Here is a 25,596-nt window from a genome sequence, read left to right on the forward strand (position 1 = left end):
TTAAAGTCTCACCGAGTGCAATGTCGTGACAGGCTAATGTGAGTGCCAGGCAGCTGCTCCCAAAACTTCACCAAGTTTCACCAAGCCCTTAGATTTGTCAGAGTGCAGAAAAAATAAACAACAGGCTTTTCAAAAGTCTCTAAACATAGTGGCTTGCATCTGATCAGCAAGCATGTTAGTCGGTCAAAATGTCTCTTAATTTGTAATTTGTCTGATAATTACTCGTATTGGTATGGCTATGTAATGGCTGCTTTTATTCCCTAATACTTGAACCTTCCCTTTGGGGATAACCACGTTAAGATAAAGGATCCAATTTCCTATTTCAACCTGCAAGAGCTATACTGTATTGCTTGAGGAAAGTAAACATCGGTTTCTGCAGTATAACAGCCGCTCAATGTGGGTTTCTTTCAGGTCACTGTTCAGTCAGCAGTGTGTAAGGATAATGTGCATCCAAATAAGATACATTACACTGAACTTCTGTTCTGTAAACCAGCAACAGAAACAGTGTTTGGATGAGCTCCTATTGAATCAATACTGGTGGAACTCTACTGATTGCAGCTGTTTGCTGGTCCTGTTATTTGCAATGTATTGTTTCCTCATGATTTCACAATTTGAAAAGAAAAACATAATGCATCTGTGAATGTTGAAATCCCTTTGATACTCTGGCCCCCTCCCACCCATTTCATGCAGACACTGTGGCATTAATTTACTTTCTCCTGTAGATGCTGAGTATGGTCAAGGGGCACTTTAAAATATTTTTTCAGTATCTCATGATGCATTGTATATACTTTTGCAAGTCAGCATTCACTGCACAAAAAGGAAAAGAATGCTATTATTCCACAAACCATTTTATTAGTATCCAGCAAAAATGCCACTCAAACACAAAATAATAGAACTCCGCTGATAGTGAGCTGAATTTTGATGTTGTATAGAATCATGTCAGAATTATATTCAACTCCAGAAGTCAATGTTTGGCAGTCATTCATGTAATATAAATATAAAAAATATATATAATGCAGGTCTTCAATAAACTGAATAATAAGTTGCATACAATGTTATTTCATCTCCCAACTTCATAGACATCAAACCATTGGAAATTTTGTACTGAACAACTGAGCCATACTTTGTAAACAAAGGAATGCAAGATTTTTTGTGACCACCTATTTCTGCATTCTTCCTACTGTGTTGCTTATGGTTATGTATCTGTTCTGGCTGAAATACAAGAGTAACAATAGTTCTGTGTCATTGGTGCAATATTTTGCAACTTGCATATTGCAGTTCTCACTTGTATTACTTGCAATATTTTTGTTATTTTCTTTTATGACTGCCAATATGTGTATGTTCCTTAAACATTTGTCATATACCATATGGTATCCTTATGGACCCACCTAAAAGTAACTTTTATTTCTTACTTCCAATGCAGATCAGTCTTCTTATTATCAGATTATCTTGGTTTAGTGCACCAGTGCTTGCATATTTGGCTTCAACTTTCTCTGTGCCCCCATTTAGGAGTATCTGTAGTGCTTTGTTTCCAGCTGTTGGTCACTTAGTGGGATTTTTATCTGCATTTGCTCATTTCAGAGCCAGATGTTTTAAATAGCTCATTAGCTGCTTGAGTAGCATTAGGGGATGATTATTGCAGGTGCAATGTAATTGTTTGCTATATTTGTTGCTAATATTACCATTAATTAAGTGGCATTTTTAACAAAATATGCTTTTCTGTGACTTAATTGTTCTACTCTCAAAAAAATGTAATTTTAACACCATGGTGAATTCCTGCTATCGGCAATTGCAAGTAAGAAATATAGGTTTTTGCACTCTATAGGAGGAATGATTGCAGGAAAACATCAGGCTCTTGCACACACCATTGAAAGTATTGGAAAGTTGTTTTTATCAATAATTGACCCAAGGGAACAATAGCAAAACATAGGAAGAAGATTGTTCTGCTCTAGCAGAGTGAGAGGATGCTCCAGTTATGACGTTAAGTGATCACACGTTGTCAGAAGAAAAACTCTTTGATGTTAAAATAAGGATTTCCTTCTATGCAATTTTTTAGAAACCAAATTTCTTTATGTTTTAAAAAAAACATATTAAGTCTAAGGTAGGTTTTCGTGTAATTTGGGCTGTGAGAAATAGTTATGTCAACATTTTTAAAGAAACTGACAAGTTTTCCAGATGGCTCGATGCAATGCATAATGTTGCTTGCGATGAACAGTAGACAAATAGCCCGCCCAGATCTGCAGCACTTTTCTGGTCCCTGCACTTCAACCATTCAAATAATGGTGAACTAATCTTGCTTGCCACAGCTAGAAATGATCTTAGATCCGTGCTTTTGGTTCCTTTTATGTGATATTTGACTGAGGTATGCTGGCCAAAGATCTTCAGCTGGAGAAGAAATAGAAAAGTTTAGCAAAATAAGGGGGAATGGCAAGAATAGTAATGGGCTAGTTAATTTGCCAGTTGTGTCTCATAAACATTTATGGAATTTGGATGAACGTATCCACGTATGTTCATAAGTTGCTTTTCTTGGATAGATTATTATAAATAAGTTTAATCTGAAATAATAAGCTAAAATCTCAAAGGTACAGATGATTGCAGGACATTGGTTTGATATTTAAAATTAGATTTGCATTAAGAGTAATACAGTTGTCATCCAGATAGTTGCAGAGAGAAAGTCTGTTTTGAAACTGCCAAAACCTGTGAACAGAAACAGGTGTTTGATGTTTAAGCAAATTACTCAGATCATTAGTAACAGAGTAACAGGTTTTTATGATCCAATCTGTTCATTTGAGATTTGCTCAGATAAAAATATCTTTTGTGCCCTTGATAAACACTTTCCTGAGTATAATATTTGTCATGGTTTATGGTGTGAGGAAGATTTAAAATACTCATACAGAAAATGGGAAGTGTTTTTTTTAATCTTTCTTGCATAAATTTGTCAATGGACAATAATTAGCTTCACGTATAAGGCCAATTCTGCCCATATTAACCTGTTTCATTTTGACCAACTGCCCATTGAATGACGCACAGGCATAAACCATTCTGTAAATCTTGCAACAACACGACTAATGTTCATTTATTTGTAGTTAGCTTGATTTTTGTAATTCCCTTAGCCCATTTATGTGGTTCATTGTTGCATTTCCATTTTAATAACTAGAGATTGTTCATTTTTCAACTTTATTTCAGTTTTGGGTTCTGAATGTTCCTGACAAGACTAATACTTAATGCCCAACTCCTCACAGAACTGGGTGGCTTGGCCATTTCAGAGGGCTTTTAAGAGGCAACTGCAGGATTGGAGTAACATACAAGCCTGATAAAGGGGGGAAGGAGCAGCTCCTAAAACTTTTCAGGTTCCTATACCTCCCTACTTGATGGTTGTAATGAGGAGAAGGCACGTCCTGGGTGGAGAGGGTTCCTAATGATGGATGCCGCCTTCTTGAAGCACCCCCTTTTGAAGAGGTCCTCCATGATGGGGAGGCTTGTCACTGTGATGGAGCTGGCTGAGTCTACAACCTTCTGTTGCCTCTTTTGGTCCTGTCCTTTGAAGCTTCCATACCAGACCGCGCTATAATGAGTTAGAATGCTCTCCATGGTAGATCTGTAGAAAGTTGCATGAGGCTTTGGTCTCCTCAAATCTCTGATGAAGTAGAGTCACTGACATGCCTTCTTCCTGACTCCATCAATATGTTCGGCCCAGGATGGATCTAATGAGATGATGAATCCCAGGTACTTGAAGTTGCTCACCCTTTACACCACCAGTCCCTCATTGAGTACTGGTGTGTGTTCACACAACTTCCCCTTCCTGAATTTCACAGTCAAGTTCTTGGCCTTAAATGACACTTAGTATATGGCTGCTGTTGTGACACAACCGATCTATCTCATTCCTGTGTGCCTGTTGTCACAGTGGTGCCATCGGCAAGTTAATAGATGGGGTTTGAGCTGTGCCTAGCCCCACAGTCATGGGTATTGAGAGTAGAGAAGTAGGCTAACCACGCATCTTTGAGATGTGCCTGAGATGATTGTCAATGGGGAGATATTATTACCGGCCCATACTGACTACGAGGAAGTTACGGATCTAATTGCATGGGGAGGTACAGAGGCCCAGGTTTTGAAGCTTGTTGACTAATACTGAAAGGATGATGGTGTTGAACTCCAAGTTGTAATCAATAAACAACAGCCTGACATAGGTATTGCTGTTGTCTCGGTGGTCTAAGGCTGAGTGGAGAGCCAGTGAAATTGTGTCCACTGTAGACCCGTCCACTGTGGTGGTAGGTAAATTGCAGCTGGTTCAGATCCTTGCTCAGGCAGAAGTTAATTCCAGCCATGACCAATCTCTCAAAGCACTTCGTTACTGTAGATGTGAAAGGCTTCTGCTCTTAGTGTAGGCAAGGTTTTATTTAACCCTCAATTCTATTTGCATTCTTCCCTTTTAGATGTAGTTGCTCTTCACTTCCATTTTAAATGTTAGTGCTCATCTTAATAGCTATATGTGGTGCTGATCCTATTGACTATCAGCCCTCATTTGAGAAACTTCCACTACTTTCCTCTTTAATTCTTCTCTCTTTATGGTAACATTTATCAGGACTGCTGCTAAGTGGGGCCCTTAGTATTATTAAGGATCCCACCCATCCATCCAGCATCCTCCTTAACGTTCTATCATCAGGCAGGAGTCTATGATGCATGAAAACAAGAACGGTTACGATGAGAAACAGTTTCTTCCCCCAGGTCATTAGGCTTCTGAACTCCCTGCCACATCCTATTCAGTGTCACTGGTTTATCTGTTCCAGTACAATATTTAATTTTAGTGCACTTTAGTTTGTTATTTATGTGTGATTCATCTGTAGATTTTATCCTTACCTTCATAAGTTATCATCTCATTTCTATCGACATTATATAGTTATATACTGTATGTTATATACATGTATACAGTTGATTGACAATAAATTTGACTTGACTCGACAACTTTACCAACCTCTCTGCTCCAGGTCACACTGTGACTCCACATTGTTGCTGCTGCTTCTGGTTTTGAGTGAATGATAGGATGTATCTTTACTCTCCCTTTCTGCCCACTCCCCCAAAATGTGCCTTGTGACATTCTATCAGTTTAAAAGTGATATTCTTCCTTGTTTTCGTTCTAAGTATGGTTCGTTAATTTTCAGCTTTCAACTGTATCTAAATTTTGCTTTTACATAAACTGAGAAGTTACCAGTCTTGAACACATTTATGCCTTCTTGATTATTTTCATTTTCCAGATGATGGTTTATATATAACTATTTTTTATGAATTACATGGAGCTGCTGTTTCCATCTTCTAGTACGTTAATGTTAATGAAGAAGAAATCGCACTGTCTCACTTAAAAACTGCCATACATTTAACATTCTCCATGGTAACAATTGCTCAACATGTTAGCAGATTGAATACATTAAAAAGAAATTTAATGGTCCTTGTGGATGCATAATAGCAATGTAAAAATAAGCCAATTAAGCAGCAGGTTAAACAAACTTAAGAGTTTGCAAAATTCATGAAACTGATAAAGTTGTCAAGAGCTTGAGATTTTAATTCCTGTTGTTTTTGACTGTTGCCATTTTGCCCCAGGCAAATTTATCCTTTAGACATCTAGGAAATAGGGGTCCAAGTATTTTTTTGTAAACTTAAGTTTATTTTCTAAATTGGACTTTTTGAATTCAGGCTTGGACACAGACACTGTATATAAACCTATGAAAGCTTGTCAATGTGAACAATTATTGTAACACAATCTTTGGATTCTCCCCTCATTAGCTATTTATTTTCATGGCATTGAAAATCCTGAATAATCCTCTGTGAAATCAGAGTGCTGGCCACATTAGAATTCCAAAGCTTTAGTGTTGAAAACAATGCTAGCAAGCAAGATCTTGGATGGCAGAGATTGGAGATCAATAATTTGGGCAAAACCCCAAAACAGCTGAAACTTTGTTGAGCACCTTCGCTCTGTCCACCATAAAAGGCAGGATCTCGCAATGGCTACCTATTTTAATTTGACTGCCCAATCTGATATATTTGTCCGTGACCTTCTCTACTACCATGATGAGGCTAAACTTTGGATGAGCAACATCTTCTAGTTGGTCTAAGTAGCTCCAACCTGATGACATGAACACCGATTTCCTCAATTTCTCCCCCTTCCCTCCTTCTCTCCTTTCCATTTCCCATTCTAGTTATCCTCTCACCTTTTTGTTCTCCTTATCTGCCTGTCACCTCCTCTGGTTTCCCTCTTTCCCTTCCTCCCATGGTCCACTGTCATATTAGATTATTTCTTTTTCATCCCTTTACCTTTTCCACCTATTCCCTCCCAGGTCCTCCCTTCTCACCCATCCACCATCGCCCTCACCTGGTCTCACATATCACCTGATAGCTTGTACTCCTTCCCCCCCTCCCCACCATGTTATTCTACCTTCTGCCTCCTTTGCTTTCCAGAAAAGATGAAGGGTCTCAGCTAAAATGTTAACTGTCTATTCCCCTCCATAGATCTTGCCTGACTTGCTGAGTTCCTCTGGTATTTTGTGTGTGTTGCTCAAGATTTGTAGCATCTGCAGAATCTCTTATGATTATGAAACACTATTTAAATACCTAAGTGCAAAATTTGTTGCTTTCTTGCTTGTATTGATGACCAAATTAAAAAAAAAACTGGGTTTTAATTATGGTTTAATAATTCAGCTGTAATAGAAAGATTAAACACTGAAGTATGAAACTTAAATTTTCTAAATAAGATTAGAAAATCTAATGAGGGAGTCTACTAATTAGAAAACCATGAGGGAGCAGACATACATAGTTCTGACTTAGGATCTGAATATATGAATTCAAATCCCACACTGGATGAGACATTTATATTCATCTCTTTAAGTAATTGGAACTGAGACATTATCGTTTTTTTGAAGGTGATTGATGAAGGTAGAGTCGTGGATGTTGTCAAAGTGGATTTTAGTAGGAAACTTGACAAGGTCCCTCGTGAGGCTCATATAGAAGATTAAAATGCATAGGATCCATAGTGAATGTACCATGTGGATTCAGCATTGGCTTGCTCACAGAAGACAGGGTAGTGGTCTATGGGATTTATTCTGGTTGGAGATGTGTGGCTACTAGTGTTACACAGGGTTTGCTACTGGGACCTCTGCTGTTTGTGATAAGATAGATGGGTTAGTAAGATTGCAGATAATACAAAGATTGGTGGTGCTGTCAATAATGTAGAAGACTGGCAAAGGATGCAGGGTGACGTAGATCATTTCACGATATAGGTGAAGAAATGGCAGATGAAGTTTAATCCAGTTAAATGTGAAGTGCTGCACTTTGAGAGATCAAATGTGAAGAGACAGTATAGTGTTAATGGCAAGACTCTTAACAGTGTTGATGTACGGGGGGGGGGGGGGATCTTGGAGTCTGATTCCATAGCCTAATAGTAACAGGGCTATCAAGGAGCAGATAGAGAAACAGATCCTGGAAAGGTGTAATAATAACAGAGTTGTCATGATGGGAGATTTTAGTTTCCCAAATATCGATTGGCATCTCCCTAGAGTGAGGGGTTTAAATGGGCTGGAGTTTGTTTGGTGTGTTCAGGAAGGTTTCTTGACACAGTATGTAGATAAGCCTACAAGAGGAGAGGCTGTACTTGATTTGGTTTTGGGAAATGAACCTGGTCAGGTGTCAGATTTCTCAGTGGGAGAGCATTTTGGAGATTGTGATCATAATTCTATCTCCTTTACAACAGCATTGGAGAGAGATAGGAACAGACAGTTAGAAAAGCGTTTAATTGGAGTAAGGGGAATTATGAGGCTATCAGACAGGAAATTGGAGGCTTAAATTGGAAACAGATGTTCTCAGGGAAAAGTACAGAAGAAAAGTGGTAAATATTCAGGGGACATTTCTGTAGAGTTCTGTATAGGTATGTTCCAATAAGACAGGGAAGCTATGGTAGGGTACAGGAACCATGGTGTGCAAAGGCTGTGATAAATCTAGTCAAGAAGAAAAGAAAAGCTTACAAAAGGTTCAGAGAGCTAGGTAACTTTAGAGATCTAGAAGATTATAAGGCAACTAGGAAGGAGCTTAAGAAGGAAATTAGGAGAACCAGAAGGGGCCATGAGAAGGCCTTGGCAGGCAGAATTAAGGAAAACCCCAAGGCATTCTACAAGTATGTGAAGAGCAAGAGAATAAGACGTGAAAGAATAGGACCTGTCAAGTGTGGCAGTGGGGAAGTGTGTATAGAACCGGAGGAAATAGCAGAGGTACTTAATGAATACTTTTCTTCAGTATTCACTATGGAAAATGATCTTAGTGATTGTAGTGATGACTTGCAGCAGACTGAAAAGCTTGAGCATGTAGATATTCAGGAAGAGATGTGCTGGAGCTTTTGGAAAGCATCAAGTTGGATAAGTCACTGGGACTGGACAAAATGTACCCCAGGCTGCTGTGGGAGGCGAGGGAGGAGATTGCTGAGCCTCTGGTGATGATCTTTGCATCATCAACGGGAGAGGTTCCAGAGGATTGGAGCGTTGTGGATGTCCTTCCTTTATTCAAGAAAGGGAGTAGAGATAGCCCTGGAAGTTATAGACCAGTGAGTCTTACCTCAGTGGTTGGTAAGTTGATGGAGAAGATCCTGAGAGGCAGGATTTATGAACATTTGGAGAAGTATAATATGATTAGGAGTAGTCAGCATGGCTTTGTCAAGGGCAGGTTGTGCTTTACGAGCCTGATTGAACTTTTTGAGGATGTGGCTAAACACATTGATGAAGGAAGAACAGTAGATGTAGTGTATATGGATTTCAGCAAGGCATTTGATAAGGTACCACATGGAAGACTTGCTGAGAAAATAAGGAGGCATGGGATCCAAAAGGACATTGCTTTGTGGATCCAGAACTGGCTTGCCCACAGAAGGCAAAGAGTGGTTGTAGACGGGTCATATTCTGCATGGAGGTCAGTCACCAGTGGTGTGCCTCAGGGATCTGTTCTGGGACCCTTACTCTTTGTGATTTTTATAAATAACCTGGATGAGGAAGCGGAGGGATGAGTTAGTAAGTTTGCTGATGACACAAAGGTTGGTGGTGTTGTGGGTAGTGTGGAGGGCAGACAGAGGTTACAGCGGGACATTGGTAGGATGCAAAACTGGGCTGAGAAGTGGCAGATGGAGTTCAACCCAAATAAGTGTGAAGTGGTTCATTTTGGTAGGTCAAATATGATGGCAGAATATAGTATTAATGGTAAGACTCTTGGCAGTATGGGGATCAGAGGGACCTTGGGGTCTGAGTCCATAGGACGCTCAAAGCAGCTGCGCAGGTTGACTTTGTGGTTAAGAAGGTGTATGGTATATTGGCCTTCATCAATCGTGGAATTGAATTTAGGAACCGAGAGGTAATGTTGCAGCTATATAGGACCCTGATCAGACCCCACTTGGAGTGCTGTGTTCAGTTCTGGTCGCCTCACTACAGGAAGGATGTGGAAGCCATAGAAAGGGTGCAGAGGAGATTTACAAGGATTTTGCCTAGATTGGGGAGCATGCCTTATGAGAACAGGTTGAGTGAACTCGGCCTTTTCTCCTTGAAGCGTAGGAAGATGAGAGGTGACCTGATAGAGGTGTACAAGGTGATGCGAGGCATTGATCGTATGGATAGTCAGAGGCTTTTTCCCAGGGCTGAAATGGTTGCCACAAGGGGACACAGGTTTCTTTCTTTTTACAATATTTTTATTCAGAAGAAAAAAAACAAAATTTACAGAGTGCAACACATAGATACATCTCAACATAACTTGTGTACATTCATATATTGTGATAAAATTGATCAAAATGTTATAGCATAACACATAAAGGTATACCACTCTGTAATCAAAAATTTAAAGATAGGTCATACATCATAAAAAATTTTTTTTATCTAAAAAAAAGTCAGCCCCCTACCAACTACCAAAGAAAAAAGCTGATGGATGATAATGGATAAATTAGAAACGAAAACATATTCACTTAAGAAGAGAAGATAAAAATATACATAAAAGTCTGTGCACTGTTAAACTTTATAAATTGGAAAAGTAATTTAGGAAAGGTCCCCAGATATCATAAAAAGATTGTTTCGAATTTAAGACTGAGCAGCGGATCTTTTCTAAATTTAAATAAAACATAATATCACGTAGCCATTGAAGATGTGTAGGAGGGGTAGACTCCTTCCATTTAAGCAAGATTGCTCTCCTTGCTAAAAGAGAGGTAAAAACTAAAACCTGTAGGTTAGAAGTATTTAAAGTTATATCTTCATCTGCAATAATACCAAACAAGGCAGTAAGGGGATTTGGGTCAAATTGGACCCTAAAAAGTTGTGAGAAGGTATGGAATACTTCCCGCCAAAACTTTTCAATTTTAGGGCAAAACCAAAACATATGAATTAAAGAGGCATCAGCAGAGTTACATTTATTACAAAGTGGAGAAACATTCGGATAAAAACTGGACAGCTTCTGTTTAGAAATGTAAGCTCTATGAAGTACTTTAAATTGTAGAAGAGAATGACGAGCACAGAAAGATGATTTATTAACCCGTTTAAGAATTTTATTCCACCTATCATCAGAAATCTGACAATTTAGGTCATCCTCCCAAGCTTTTTTTATTTTATCTAAAAAGTCTTGTCTAGATTCAATCAACAAGTTATAGATACCGGTAATAGAACCATTAACAAAAGGTTTTAAATTTAAAAGATCGTCCAGTAAATTTTTATCAGGACCTATAGGAAAAGTAGTTAATTGGGAACGTAAGAAATTTCTAATTTGAAGGTATCTGTAAAAATGTGTTTTTGGGAGTGCAAATTTAGTTGACAATTGGTCAAATGAAGCAAGAGATCCTGAGATAAACAGGTCCCAAAAACACTTTTTTGTGTTCATCCCAATCCTTAAAGACTTTGTCAGTCATGGAAGGGATAAAAAAAATAATTAAGGAGAATGGGAGATGATAATGAAAAATTCGCTGAACCAAAAAATTTCCTAAATTGAGACCAAATCCTTAAAGTTTGCTTAAAATTATGTTATCTGTTATTTTATTTGCTGAAAAAGAAGAATATGATCCAAGAAGAGAGACAATAGAGGAATTTTTTACAGAATTAACTTCTAAGGAGACCCATGATGGGCAATCTTTATGATAAATATAATAAGACCAGAAAGTAATATTCCTTATATTGGCAGCCCAATAGTAAAACCTAAAATTTGGTAGGGCTAGTCCACCCATCTCTTTATTTCTTTGTAGGTAAACTTTACTTAAACAAGCTTGCTTATTATTCCAAATATAAGATGTTAAAATTGAATCTAAAGAATCAAAGTAGGTTTTAGGAATAAAAATAGGTAAGGCCTGAAAAAGATATAAAAATTTAGGAAGAATCTTCATTTTAATCGAATTAATTCGGCCAATTAGGGATAAAGAAAGAGGGAACCATTTAGAAAGCGTCTTTTTCACATAATTCAATAAGAGGTTTAAGTTTTCTTTAAATAAATTCTTGAAGTTTTTAGTAATTGTTACACCTAGATATGTAAATTGACTTGTAACAACTTGGAACGGAAATTTGGCATTTGATGACATTAGGTCATTTAAAGAAAATAGCTCACTTTTATGTAAGTTCAGTTTATATCCTGAAAAAGAACTAAACTGGGAAATTAAAGGAAGAACCGAAGGTAAAGAAGTTTCAGCTATAAAGTTTTTGCTTTAGCTATAGAACCCTTAGCAATAGCATTTCGAGAATCTAAGGACATTTCTGGTATACTAAGGGAAGGTATGACTCATAAAATTTCATTATACGCTGATGATATTTTACTTTTTATCTCTAACACTGAAACTTCTTTACCTTTGGGACACAGGTGGGTGTTGGGGAATAGGTACAGAGGAGATGTCAGGGGTAAGTTTTTTACTCAGAGAGTGGTGAGTGCGTGGAATGGGCTGCCGGCAACGGTGGTGGAGGCAGATACGATAGGGTCTTTTAAGAGGCTTTTAGATAGGTACATGGAGCTTAGTAAAATAGAGGGCTATAGGTAAGCCTAGAAATTTCTAAGGTAGGGACATGTTTGACACAACTTTGTGGGCCGAAGGGCCTGTACTGTGCTGTAGGTTTTGTCTGTTTCTATGTTTCTGAAAGTGTCCACACAGGTTGATAAGGTGATAAAGAAGGGATATGTAATAGAACCATTGAAGAAGCGCTTGGATACATAAATGTGCAGGAAATGGAAGGATATGGACATTGTGTAGTTAGAAGAGATTAATTTAGTTGGGCATTTAATTACTAATTTAAATAGTTCAGCATAACATTATGGACTGAAGCTCTGTTCCTGAGCTGTACTGTTCTGTGCTAATGTTTTAATGATTGTGGAACCAGCAATTACGGTATTTTTTTCGGTAGTGACCCAGGTGTGCCTAAATTAGTAGAGTTGACCTGTAGAATAAAAAGGCAATAAGTTGTATAGAATCACCATTCCAGACTTTCCACAATGGCTGTCATCTGCTTTATGATCCATATGAGACGGCATTACAATCATATTGATGGAAGGAAACTATCGCTGATGTCCTCAAAACTGACTCTCAATCTTATGAAATCTAATCAAATAAGTAAGCTTCTTTCTAATTTGTGCTGACCATCCTGCTTCAAATGGTGACTCAGGAATCTTCCATGCTGAGCATAATTTAGATGGAACACTTCATTCCCATTCCCTTGAAAGGTTAGTGGGGTGAACTGACTCAATAAACGGCTTGGATGGGAATATTGTCATTTCCCCAATTTACATTAAAATATCTGTCGTCACAAGTGACGTAACACTAACTGGTCTGGACCACCATAGTTGGTTCTTCTCAGTATTCAGTACATTTCCATTGTCAGTGCTATGGAAATAATCTTATTGTTGAACCATCTCTATCTCTTCCTGAAGATCCCACTATCTCAGAATCCAAATTTTAGCTTTTTTAATTCACTGTTTATGGGTATGTCTAAATGCCTCCTTTCTTCACTGCTTTCTCCCCTAAGAAAGCATTACAGATACCTACAACTCAAAATAAAACAACTTGCCTCACTAATATCCTTTAAACATATCCCCCCTCACCATAAAGTTATGCTCTCTAGCACTTGACATTTCCACCCTCGGGGAAGCAAAGACTCTTGACTGACTGCGCTTCAAAATTTTTAGCAAAAAAAAAGCAAACTGCTGGAGAAAAACCAGTGAGTTGTGGAGGCAAAGGGAACATCGACATTTTACTGGAAGTAAGAGAAAGTCAGCACTCAGTGCCTAAGATGAAGAACAGTCAAGCTTTTCCCTTTACTAAACCTTTTGAGATTTAGTCTACAATTGATTCAACCATGCCGAGGTATATCAGATTGTTTGGTCATTGCATATGAAGTATAGAATGGAGAAAGATTACTTGTACATAAGTGAATTTTCCCATATTTGCTTCTATTTAAATTAATAGAAAACGCAGCAGGCTTTCTGAATGCTGTTCTATGGGTAGTTCATTTTGTCTAGATGCAGGAGAGAAAAAATGTGGATGCAGGTAAAATGATAGTTTGTGAATTATCTGTTTGATCCCGTGATAGTTGTTTAATGATACCCCGTGATGTTACCCTGAAACTACAATTTATATTATTTGACCCGTACCACTTTGTTTCACATTTGACATTTCCACGAGGCCAGAAGCATAAAAATTCATCATGATTCAGAGTATTTTATTAGTCACTTATCATGACAATTGCTATTATCATTCTTCACAAGATTTTTATCTAGTTCACTATTAAATGAATTAATCAAGTAATAGTAGCTTATTTTGCATTTATGACAGATTATTTTAGTCTCATTTTGGAGTACATTTTGCATTTATTCACCATTTGAACATAGTTTAAAATCCCTGATTTGCATCTCTATTATTCATGTCCCAGACTTCTATAATCTAGGCAATGATTTTTTTCAGCTTTTTTACTGCATTGAAAATAAGTTCAGTTATGAGTTTTCTCATAAGTTATAGCTTATGGGCAACCATACTTATTACTTTCACTTCAGTCTGAGTTAAGCTATTAATCAATGTCTTCTTGAAAATGGGGTGAGCAAAGGTGTGCATGTTATTTGAAATACTGCAGCAATATTCATTTATGCTGATTTTCAATAATAAAGTTTTTTGGCTTAGGTAGCATTGAAATTTATTTGAGTATTTTGATTAGCCTCACTGGTTATAGTCTTACATTACTGATGTCATAACCAAGGTGCATATTAATACATGCGCATGCACATCAGTAAAATAATCAAAAATATGTTGAGCTTCTGAAAATTTATCAACCCACTACATTTCTCTTGGTGGAAAATTGCTTATTTATTTCCTTCAGTATTTTTTATTTTTATTTTGCTTTCATTTCAGATTGAGATTGCACATTGAGCAATATGTAACTCTGGAGTCAAAAGACATGCAGATGAAGAAATAAATCTAACCTTACAAAACAACTTCATAAGTTCTACTTAAGTTGCCCTCTGATTGTGGTTTTTCTCTTTCAGAAATCCACCGCCTACTTTATTGCACCCAGAAAAATGGTGTAAAGGATTCAACAACTTCATTTCACAGTATGTATTTTCTTTTTTTTTTCACTTTGCGTTCTTTATTTAATTACTACAATTCCCAATAGGTATCCAGTTCTATATCAAGGCAGCTGACCTGGGAAAATGCCAGCCACAGGCCTTGTGAATTTTATTTTTGCCCATTCACTCAGTTTACAAGAGGCAAAAACTACTATACAGAACATTTTATTCACATTTTAACAATCATACATTACTCTGGTCTCTGTAGCCTCATCACTAAAATTAAATGGACACAACAGGAATCTTCACAATCCTTAGACAGGCAACTCCCACTTCAATATATACCGTGTGCAGAGCGACATTGCTTCAGCACCTCATTGAAACCGTCACAGAGGGTTAGGTCATGCTGGTTCTGGGCACACTCCAGAAACTCTTTCATTTCATACTGGCAGGGTCTGAAGTCTTGGGGATGAGGTTGGGCTGGGGGGCGGGGGGGCTGCCACTGGAGGCTCCTGGTAGGTGACATCTGCCCTGGCGGGCTCCGAGCCACTTCCACCACTGAAGGCCCCGGTCAGTGCGCTCCCCATGACGTGACCCACTGCTGAGCCCACCGCCACTCCTGCCGCCGTGCTTGCCATCTGCGCCATTAGGCCCGGCTGCCGGGGCTGCACAGTTGGAGGAGTGACAGCAGCTGGAGGAGGGTGAGCAGGGGGAGCGGCTCGCTCGGCTGCGGCTTCCGCGGGGCATGGCGACGGCTCTGAAGGACTCGACTGCAGCAGTGCGGCAGCAACTGCACAATGCCTCTCGTGATCCCACAGTATGTATTTTCTTCAACCCAGGGTTCAGTTTAGTTTGTAGCATTGAATTTTGATTAAAAAATGACAGCCAATCAGATTTCGTCTTTACATCATCACTAAAATAGAAAATTAAATATCACTTTCTCTAAATAAATGAAATATTTTATGAGGTACAGTTAAAGGAGCCTCAAAGGGTAACTGCAATGCATTTTGTGGATGCTAGACAAAGCATACCCGTGATAGGTGAGTAACAGTTAAACTAGGTTTTAATGATCTTGGTCAAAGATCCCAGTCTGCCAAGTTGTTGTGGTATTTGGTTGCATCGGCCATCCACATTTAAAAAAAAATCACACATGGGTTTTTTTCTGCTCCTTGGGGAAGAGTGGAAGCAACTCATTCTCAGTCCGAAAATAACAAAATTGATGTTATCGAGTTTAGTGTACTGCTTTGGTGTGCATGAAAAACATTTTGGCTTCTTGAATATTCATGGCCCTGCATTCAATGAGTTTAAGTATATTCTCAAACAAGTGAAAATCTACAGATGCTGTAAGTCTAAACAACATGCAAAAAATGCTGAAGGAACTCAGTAGGCCAGGCAGCATCTATGGAAGAGAGTAAACAGGGGTTCTGATGAAGGGTCTCAGCCCAAAACATCAACTGTTTACTTTTTTCCACAGATGCTGCCTGGCCTGCTGAGTTCCTCCAGCATTTTGTGTGTGTTGTTATGTAAATTTTGCTTTTTCACATTGCTAATGTGCCTTGAGGATGGTGAGAGGGGTTTGGGTAATGAGAGGCAAAGTCATTTACAGCACATTGTTCAACTTCTGACCAGCTTTTATAAACACAATATTTCTGGGTTGGCCTGTTGATTTTCTGGTCAATGATAATCCTGAGATTATTGAGTTCTTGATGATGCTAGTGGCAGTGAACTTCGAGGGCAGGTGATTAGACACATACCTCCCCCTTCCCAATGCTTGTTGGAGGTCCCTACTGCAGTTCCATGCAAAGATTATTCTGCTAGCATCTCTGAAATCTGCAAACTCTATCCACAAGAGTCAGTCACAAGCACAAGGGGAGCACTGCCACCTGCAGGGTCCCTTGCACAACCTAACCAGCTGGTTCAAGCATGAGAGCTTTGGTCTGATAGCTGAAATTATGTTGGGGCCCTTCAGACTTTGCTGAATCCAGTGCTTTCATCTGCTTCTTCTTGCTGTATTGAAAGCTGAAGAGGTCCAGATGGATCATTAATTTGGCACTTCTGGTTAAAGATGGTTGTGAATACATCATTATAATCTTTTACATTCACATGCTGGTTCCCCCATCATTGAGGATGAATGCTAATAGAGCACTTCAATTATTTAAATGTACACTGCCATTCAAGGTTGGATGGATTAAATCATGCATAATCTGCCCCAATCTAGTTTATACCAGAACCAGCTAGTTCTGCTGAAAGGTCTTCAACTTTCAACCTTAACCCCATTCCCCCCTACCACCGCTGCCTGAATATATCCAGCTTTTTCTGTTTTTATTTCGTATTTTCAGCAAATGCAGTTTTGAGTGTCTGCAGTTTCTACCTCACAGTCACAAGATTCCATTCCTGTCCCTGTTCACATTCATCTCATGTTGTCTCTCCTCCAGAGAGATTGGCTGTGATTTATAACCCTTTATAAACCTTTCTCAGCTGACTGCAACCACGAGTCGTTCAGACTGTCTTGGTCTTCAATCTCTTGCAGACATTCCCTGTCATCTCATTATCCCTCCCCAACTTAAAACACGTTTGATTTCTCACTTCTTTTCTGTTCTGATTAAAAGGTCATTTGCCTGAATTGTTAACTATTTCTGTTTTCACAGAAGCTGCTGAGTTATTTCCAATGTTTCTGTTTATAGTTTTAGATTGCTAGATCTGTTGTTGTAAAATAAAGAATTTAGTAGAATTATAGTAACATATGACAAAATTTACTGTCAAGATGGAGTTTGATATCCATGAGGTTTGAAGTGGTTACTTCTAACAATATAGCATTGGTTAGCTACATTTATGATGGGCTTACTGTCTGGATCAAGGATCAGATAAAATAATCTAAGCTGAGCTACAAAGGCAGTGGAAGAAGTTTTAATAAATCTTTAGTAAGTGTTTATTCATAATCACCAAGGTCGAATTCTTCTGATACTGGAAAGATGGGTGGTGATGGGAGCAAGGGGTGAAAATAAGAGATTAGAAATACTCAATGTTGAGCAATAACATTGTGGGGGGTGGGGGAGTGGAGAGGTAACTGACTCTTCAGGTTGATGACCTTTCAACATGAAATTTGGAAGGAATAAAATGGGACTGGCGTAAGAGTCAGTGAGATTTCAATGGTTCAAATTGCCTGTTTCCATGCTGTATGACCGTAGGCCATCAGAATGAATTGCAGTGTGTGTACAGTAGTGCCCTCTGCTTCTGCATGTCCTTGAGCCCATATACCACGTGCTCCCAGTTAGGACGAGATTATGAAAGACACGGAAGTGGGCAGAGTGATCCTTTTGTGGATGTCTCTGTACTGGGCTTTTAGAGAGCTCCTTCGTTCTGGTCCGGGTGCAGACCAAAAATTGATCATCTACCTCGTTCCCACACCTAATGGCCAAATAAAGTTTAGATATGTAAGTTCAAATGGATTCAGAAGGAGCAGGACTTTTTCAATAAAGGATAAAATATTTCACAATGTAAGTCTGGAATATAGATTCTTCTGATTTCAGAAATTACATGGGCTTGTGCCAGATAATGCTACATTGGGAGCCACTGCTCATGCAGCTGAGTAGTGCAGGAACCTTCCCAAACTCAGTCCCCCCGTTGGGTTCTTGCCAAACGGCAAAATGATGAATAACACTATGCTCATGCAGAAGAAGACCGAAGAAGCAGAAATGTGCAGGATAGATCTGTTTTCCTGTACAGTTTGGTTCTTTGCTCTTCTTTCTGAGAGAGGGTTGAAAATAAATTTGTGCATCCAGTTGCTTCTAATCATTTGTAACCAAACTCAAGAGCTAGGTTTGCACTTTGCTGGTTTGATAATTTATTACTGGATTGTATTGTGTAATTGAATAACCAGAGTAAACTGTCTGTAATGTGCAAACTAGAATGGTAGAGATGTTCCCTTGCTTGTCTGATATGGTCCTACCTCTAGTGCTTGCAAATAAATGTGGATTTCTCTCAATTAGAGTTCAAAGCAACATTACTAGATTAACTGTGCTAATTGTGCATGATTTGTTATTATCATGCATCTTATATACGTTATAACTACCCTTTAATGCCATATAGATTTTGCTCTGCTTAATATGACTTTCCAGTATTCACTTACAGATCAGGTTTAATATCACCGGCATATGTCGTGAAATTTGTTAACTTTGCGGCAGCAGTACAACGCAGTACATGATAACAGAGAGAAAAATATCTGTGAATTAGTGTGTGCTTATGTGTATGTACGCACACACATATATGCATTAACTTAAATAAGTAGTGCAAAAGAAGTAGGAAATTAAAAAAAAATAGTGAGGTAATGTTCATGTTCAAAGTCCATTCAAAAATCACATGGCAGAGAGGAAGAAGCTGTTCCAGAATCACTGAGTGTGTGCCTTCAGGCTTCTGTACCTCCTTCCTGATGGTAGCAATGAGAAGAGGGCATGTTCTGGGTGGTGGGCAATGTTCCCTCTAGTTTGTAATGACCAGTGTGTGCAAAAATCTTGTGCTGTGCAATTTTTTGCTCAGTAACAACAACAAGTGCGCACTGAATTTTATAGAAAGAGTTATTCATTTTAACAGCTAGCAAAACACTATCAATAAGAAGTTCAAACTCTTATGGGTTTGATCATTTTCACTCTTTTTCATCTGCACTCTCACAAAACGTATGTAGCATGCCTGTAGTGGGTAATGAAGGATTTTTTCACTGGAGCTTTTGCACACTGTCCATATGTGATTTACTTGCTGAATGACGCTTTATAAAGTCAAGTTTCCAAATATCACTCCACTTCTTCCCACTTGCAAATTCTCCAGCAACTTTTGCATCGTAACAATACACACAGGTAACACCAGTTTCTGGATTGTACATAAATATTTCTTGTAGCTGCACATTCCTGCCGTCATGAGCTTTTGGTGTAGCAGTTTCTATTTGTGTTGCCCTTAAGGCATTTATTTAGCTTTATTACATTTTCGCTTTAGTAATTCGTTTGTAACTATTTTCTAGCTAAAGTTAAGGTTGATAACTACGTTGCAGTTGTTGAAGGTCAAGTCATTATCTGTGATGTTTCGCGGCATGTGATGACATCACACCCGGTTTCGCTGCATCTTGTGGGTAAATTCCGGTTTGGAGAAACGGGAAGGCTGGGGCTTGTGTGTGCAGGATCAATGTGAGAAAAGTCCCATTTCTACACACTAAGAAACATCATAGAAGCAACGCCGTAAGTTCATATGTCAGTCGATATGTTGAAGTAAAAATGTTAACGGCTGATTCTGTTAAAAGAAATGACGGTTGATAAAGTTTATTTTGTGCTATTGAAAGCGTTGCTGGAAAGTTTGTGTTGAAGTGTATTTAAAGTTGTTGATGGTGTTGATAGATTCTGACTGTATGTTGTACTTTAATGAGACTTTAATGTAATACAGTTTGTTGTAGTTTTACTTTTGCAAGTATTTATGATGCAAATGTGATGTCAAGAAGGAAACAAATACTGTATATATTTTGTATTGTTTTATCAACAGTTTTCACCATACGTTAATGTGGAAGAGTGAACAGTAAACGGTTAATCTTATTGCGATCCTGTCCTCATTGGCTATGGTTTAACTTGGTGTTTAGTTCAGAGTTTCTACACCCTGCACGGGAATGCTACACTATTGTTTCATTAAGCCATTCTACTTTAAAATGAACTATCATTTCCTTTGCCCTTCACCCCCTTTGCTTCTTTTGAAGTTAACATAGAGATTTAATAATTTCTACAAAAAAACCCAGAATAAATAAGCCAGTTCTAAAATCTTCAGACAAATTATTGCAAACTCCATATTGTCAAAACTGTTTGCATCAGAAACTGGAAAAGGAAATGTGATTGTGTACCATTGTGAAATGTACTTAACGTGCCAATGAGGCAGAGGGTGACCACCTTTTGTGCGCAATTTAAATTCCTTTGTCCGCTAGTAGCAAAAGATGTGTGCGTAAGTGTACATGCGCACATCTTAGAGGAAACGTGTATGGGAGTCCTTAATGATGGACGCTGCCTTTCTGAGACATTGCTTCTTGAAGATGCTCTGGATACTATGGAGCCAAAAGTGGGCTAAATAATTTTACAGCTCTCTGCATCTTGCTTCTCCGCCACCCCACCCCCCCACAATCCATACCAGATGGTGATGCATTCAGTTAGAATGCTCTCTACAGTACATCTAGAAACTTGTGAATGTCTTTAGTGACATATCAAATCTCCTCAAACTCCTAATGAAATATAGCCACTGTCTTCCCTTCTTTATACCTTCGATATATTGGGTCCAGGTTAGGTCCTCCGAGATATTGACACTCAGGAACTTGAAATTGATCACCCTCTTCACTTCTGATCCCTCTGAGGACTGGTGTGTACTCCCTCATCTTACCCTTTCTGAAGTCCACAATCAGTTCTTTGGTCTTACTGAAGTTGAGCACAAGTTTGTTGCTGTGACACCGCTCAACTAGTTGGTATATCTCACTCCCGGGTGGTCTTTCATCACCATCTGAGATTCTGCCAAAAATGACTGTATCATCAGCAAACTTACAGGTGTCATTTGAGCTGTGCCTAGCCACACAGTCATGGGTATGGACAGAGTACAGCAGTGGGCTAATCACACATCCCTGTGTTGATTGTCAGCGAGTTGGAGATGTTACTTCCAATCTGCACAGATCGTGATCTTCTGGTTAGGAAGTTGCAGAGGGAGGTACAGAGGCCCAGGTTCTGGCATTTTTCAATCAGAACTGTAGGAATGATTGTGTTACATGCTGGGCTGTAGTCAATAAACATTATCCTGACATAGGTATTTGTATTGTCCAGGTGATCCAAGGCTGCGTGGAAAGCCAGTGAGATTGCATCTGCCATAGACCTATTGTGGCGATTGGCAAATTGCAGTGGGTCCATGTCCTTGCTGAGGCAGGAGTTGATTCCAGCCATAACCAACTTCTCAAAACATTTCATTACTGTAGATGTGAGTGCTTCTAGATGATGGTCATTAAGGCAGCTCACAAAGCTCTTTTGGGCATGGTATAATTGATGCCTTATGAAGCAGGTGGGAACTTCTGACTAAAGCAATAAGTCTGAAAATATCTTTGAACACCCCCGCCAGTTGGTTGGCACAGGTTTTCAGAGCCTTACCATGTACTCCATCTGGGCCTGCTGCCTTACGAAGGCTCCCCTTCCTGAAAGACAGCTGATGTCGGTCTCTGAGACAGAGGTCACAGGGTCATCATTTGCTGCAGGGATCCTCATTACTGTAGTTTTATTTTCCCTTTCAAAGCGAGCGTAAAAGGCATTAAGCTCATCTGGTAGTGAAGCATCACTGCCATTCATGATGTTGGGCTTTGCTTTGTAGGAAATAGTGGCCTGCAAACCCTGCCAGAGTTGATGTGCATCCAACCTCGCTCAGAATTGCTCCTTAGCTTTTGAAGTAGCCCTCCATAAGTCATACCTGGTTTTCTTGTATAGACCTGGGTCTTCTGACTTAAATGCCACAGCCTAGTCCTCAGCAGATGATGAACCCTTTGGTCATCCACGGCTTTTGGTTTGGGTATGTACAGTTAAGGTCTTAAAGGCATACACTCATCCATACAGGTGGATGAGTGATAGCTCTGTTGTACTCATTCAGACTTGGAGATGAATTCCTGAATACAGTCCAGTCCACTGATTCAAAGCATTCCATTAAATGCTCCTGCATCTTCCTCTTTGGTCCTCACTACTGGTGCTGCAGTCTTCAGTCTCAGCCTATTCTCAGGGAGTAGAAGTACAGCCAGGTGATCAGACTTCCCGAAGTGTGGGTGTGGGATGGTACAGTAAGCATTCTTGATGGAGATGTAACTGTGGTCCAGTGTGTTGGCTCCTCTGGTATGACAAATGATCTGTTGGTAATAACTATTTAGAGATTTTTTTCAAGCTAGCCAGTTAAGACACAAGATGTGCTGTTTCATGTTGATCACATCACTCAGTTTGTCTAGAGCCTGCTTGATATAGGCCTGAGGTAGGACATACATCGCTACCAAAATGATCGCTGAAATCTCCCGTGGCAGGTAAAATGGACGACGCTTGATCGGGATGTGTTCCAGGTCTGGTGAACAAGAGTGGGACAGCACTACCACATTCATACGCCAGAAGGAGTTGATCATGAAGCACACTGCTCCTCCTCTGCCCTTGAAAGACTCAACAGTCCTATCTTGGTGATGTATTGTGAACCCATCAATCTGAATCACTGTGTCCAGAACTGAAGTGCTTAATCAAGATTCTGCAAAACAAAAGACACAAGTGGTATCAATGTCCCTATGATACAACACCCTAGCCTGAGATCTTCAGTTTTATTTACCATGGATTGTATGTTTTCCAGCAAGATGGTTGGTATTGGGAAACGAAAGCCTTGATTTCTTAATTGAACCTTTAGTCCAGCTCGACAATCTCTGTTCTGCTGTCTTAAAGGGGAAGCGTACCAGCAACCAGAGGAATCCATTCCAGTTCTGATTTTATGTCGTGATAATCACATTAAAATGATGGTACTAACTCTACAGACCTTGGATGTAGTTGTGGTTCTCAGCTGTGCAGACTGAAATGGGAATCTTTGATGGTACCCATCAGAGCTGCTTGCATAAGTCGCCTTTTGATTGCGCCCTGGAAGCAATTTTTTTTTTCTTTAAAATAAGTAACATGTTTGAAGGCAAGCAATCCTCTTCAGTGACAATTGTTAATAAATGGTGACATTCACAATCAGTAACCATCCAATATATCCAATATATTGTGCACTTGACTTGATGCATCATGTTTTTTAATCAATTAATCCATTTTTGTCTTCATTTTTGTAGGAATATTCAATGAAACCATCATTGCAAAATAAAACGGTTACTTACTTATTTTCCATTATGGAATTGGAGGCTCTATAATCGTGACCTTTAATTTGGTATTATTAACTGAATTGGTAGACTGGACCATATTCAGGGATTTGTATTTGGTTCTAAATGACTATGCACCAGCTGTCACTGACTTCATCAAGACCCACGTGGATGGGTGTGTGCCTTCAAGAACATACTGAGTTTTCCCAAATAGAACCCCTGAGATGAGACAGGAGATTCACAGTCTGCTTAGGGCCAGATCTGTGAGATTCAAGACTGGCGATTGAAAATCCTACAAGAAGTCCAGGTGCAACATATAGAAGACCATTGTATGAGTAAAATGGCAATTCTGCATGAAATTACAGACTCAATCAGTTGCATGTCAGCTGAGGCAGGGTTTTCATGCAATTACTTCCTGTAGGGCAAAACTTAACAGCAACCTGTGATCTCTGTTTCAGAGACCTATGTCAAAGCATCCTTCGTGAGGGTGAACCATTGCAAGGTGTCAGACTGCCAACCCTGTATCTGGAAGGGTTGAGCAGCTTAAAGATCCTGGGTGCCAACTCCTCAAAGAATCTGTCCTGGTCCCAGCACATTGACATAATCTTGAAGGCACGTCAGTAACTACTTCATTTGGAGTGTGAGTAAAATTAGTATGCCATTTCAGGCTCCAGCAAATTTCTACAGATGTACAGTTGGGAGCATTCTGACTGGTTGCAGCACAGGTCCCATTGCAAGTTGCCAATTGCCACAAAAGGTCAACGGCAGATGCAATCTCAGTGGCTCTCCACACGGCTTTAGACCACCTGGGCAACACAAACACCTATGTCAGGATGCTGTTCATTGACTATAGCTCAGCATTTAACACCCTCATTCCCACAATCCTGATTAAGAAGTTGCAGAACCTGGACCTCTTTACCTCCCTCTGCAATTGGATCCAAGACCGCCATCTTTGTAGATTGGTGATAACACATCCCCCTAGCTGACAATCAACACCGGTGCACCTCAGGGGTGTGTGCTTAGCCCACTGCTGTACTCTTTGTATACACGTGACTACGTGGCTAGGCATAGTGGAAATACCATCTATAAATTTGCTGATGATACTACCATTGTTGGTAAAATCTCAGGTGGTGATGAGAGGGTGTACAGGAGTGAGATATGCCAACTAGTGGTATGGTGCCGCAGGAACAACCTGGCACTCAATGTTAGTAAAATGAAAGAGCTGATTGTGGACTTCAGGAAGGGTAAGATGAAGGAACACATACCAATCCTCATAGAGGGATCAGAAGTGGAGAGAGTGAGCAGTTTCAAGATCCTGGGTGTCAGGATCTCTGAGGACTTAACCTGGTCCCAACATATCGATGTGGTTATAAGGAAGGCAAGACAGCGGCTATACTTCAAATACACTCAAAAACTTATATAGTTGTACCATGGAGAGCATTCTGAAAGGCTGCATCACTGTCTGGTATGGAGGGGGCTACTGCACAGGACTGAAAGAAGTTGCAGAGGGTTGTAAATCTAGTCAGTTCCATCTTGGGCACTAGCCTACAAAGCACCCAGGATATTATTAGGAAGCGGTGTCTCAGAAAGGCAGCATCCATTATTAAGGACCTCCAGCATCCAGGGCATGTCTTTTTCTCACTGTTACCATCAGGAAGAAGGTACAGAAGCCTGAAGGCACACACTCAGCAATTCAGGAACAGCTTCTTCCCCTCTGCCATCCGATTTCTGAATGGACATTGAACCCTTGGACACTACTTCACTTTTTAAAATATACAGTATTTCTGTTTTTGGCACGTTTCTGAAATCTATTGAATATACATACACCGTAATTGATTTACTTATTGTTATTAATTTGTAAATTTATTTACTTTTCTCATCTATATTATGTATTGCATTGAACTGCAGCTGCTAAGTTAACAAATTTCACGTCACATGCCGGTGATAATAAACCTGATTCTGATTCTGACAGTGTTAAAGCATACAATTGCAAGAGTCTGCAAAAGGTTGTAGAATCAGCTCTATCAGAGGCACAACTCTCCCCACTATGAAGGATATCTTTAAGCCTCAAGATGGTGGCATCCATCAGTAAAGATCTCATTGTTTGAGCCATGACAGGATGGAGGTACAGGAGCATGAAAACTCATACTCAACAATTCAGGAAAAGCTTCTTCCCCTCCCTCGTCAGATTTCTAAACCATCTGTAT

At 39.4% G+C, this 25,596-nt stretch overlaps 1 protein-coding gene and 1 pseudogene across 2 annotated transcripts in view; one reads left to right on the top strand and one right to left on the bottom strand.

The window, feature by feature from the left end:
- Window positions 1-25,596, top strand: part of myo3b (myosin IIIB) — a 464,201-nt gene that overhangs the window by 87,823 nt on the left and 350,782 nt on the right. For both annotated transcript variants that reach the window (XM_073047270.1, XM_073047271.1), the window contains one exon: window positions 14,506-14,571. In XM_073047270.1, coding sequence (XP_072903371.1) covers window positions 14,506-14,571 — 66 coding nt within the window. The remainder of the gene's footprint in view (window positions 1-14,505; window positions 14,572-25,596) is intronic.
- On the bottom strand, window positions 14,736-24,339 carry LOC140727432 (coiled-coil-helix-coiled-coil-helix domain-containing protein 2 pseudogene; annotated as a pseudogene).

The sequence above is a fragment of the Hemitrygon akajei genome, chromosome 5 (assembly GCF_048418815.1).
Source record: "Hemitrygon akajei chromosome 5, sHemAka1.3, whole genome shotgun sequence".
NCBI classification, from domain to species: Eukaryota; Metazoa; Chordata; class Chondrichthyes; order Myliobatiformes; family Dasyatidae; genus Hemitrygon; species Hemitrygon akajei.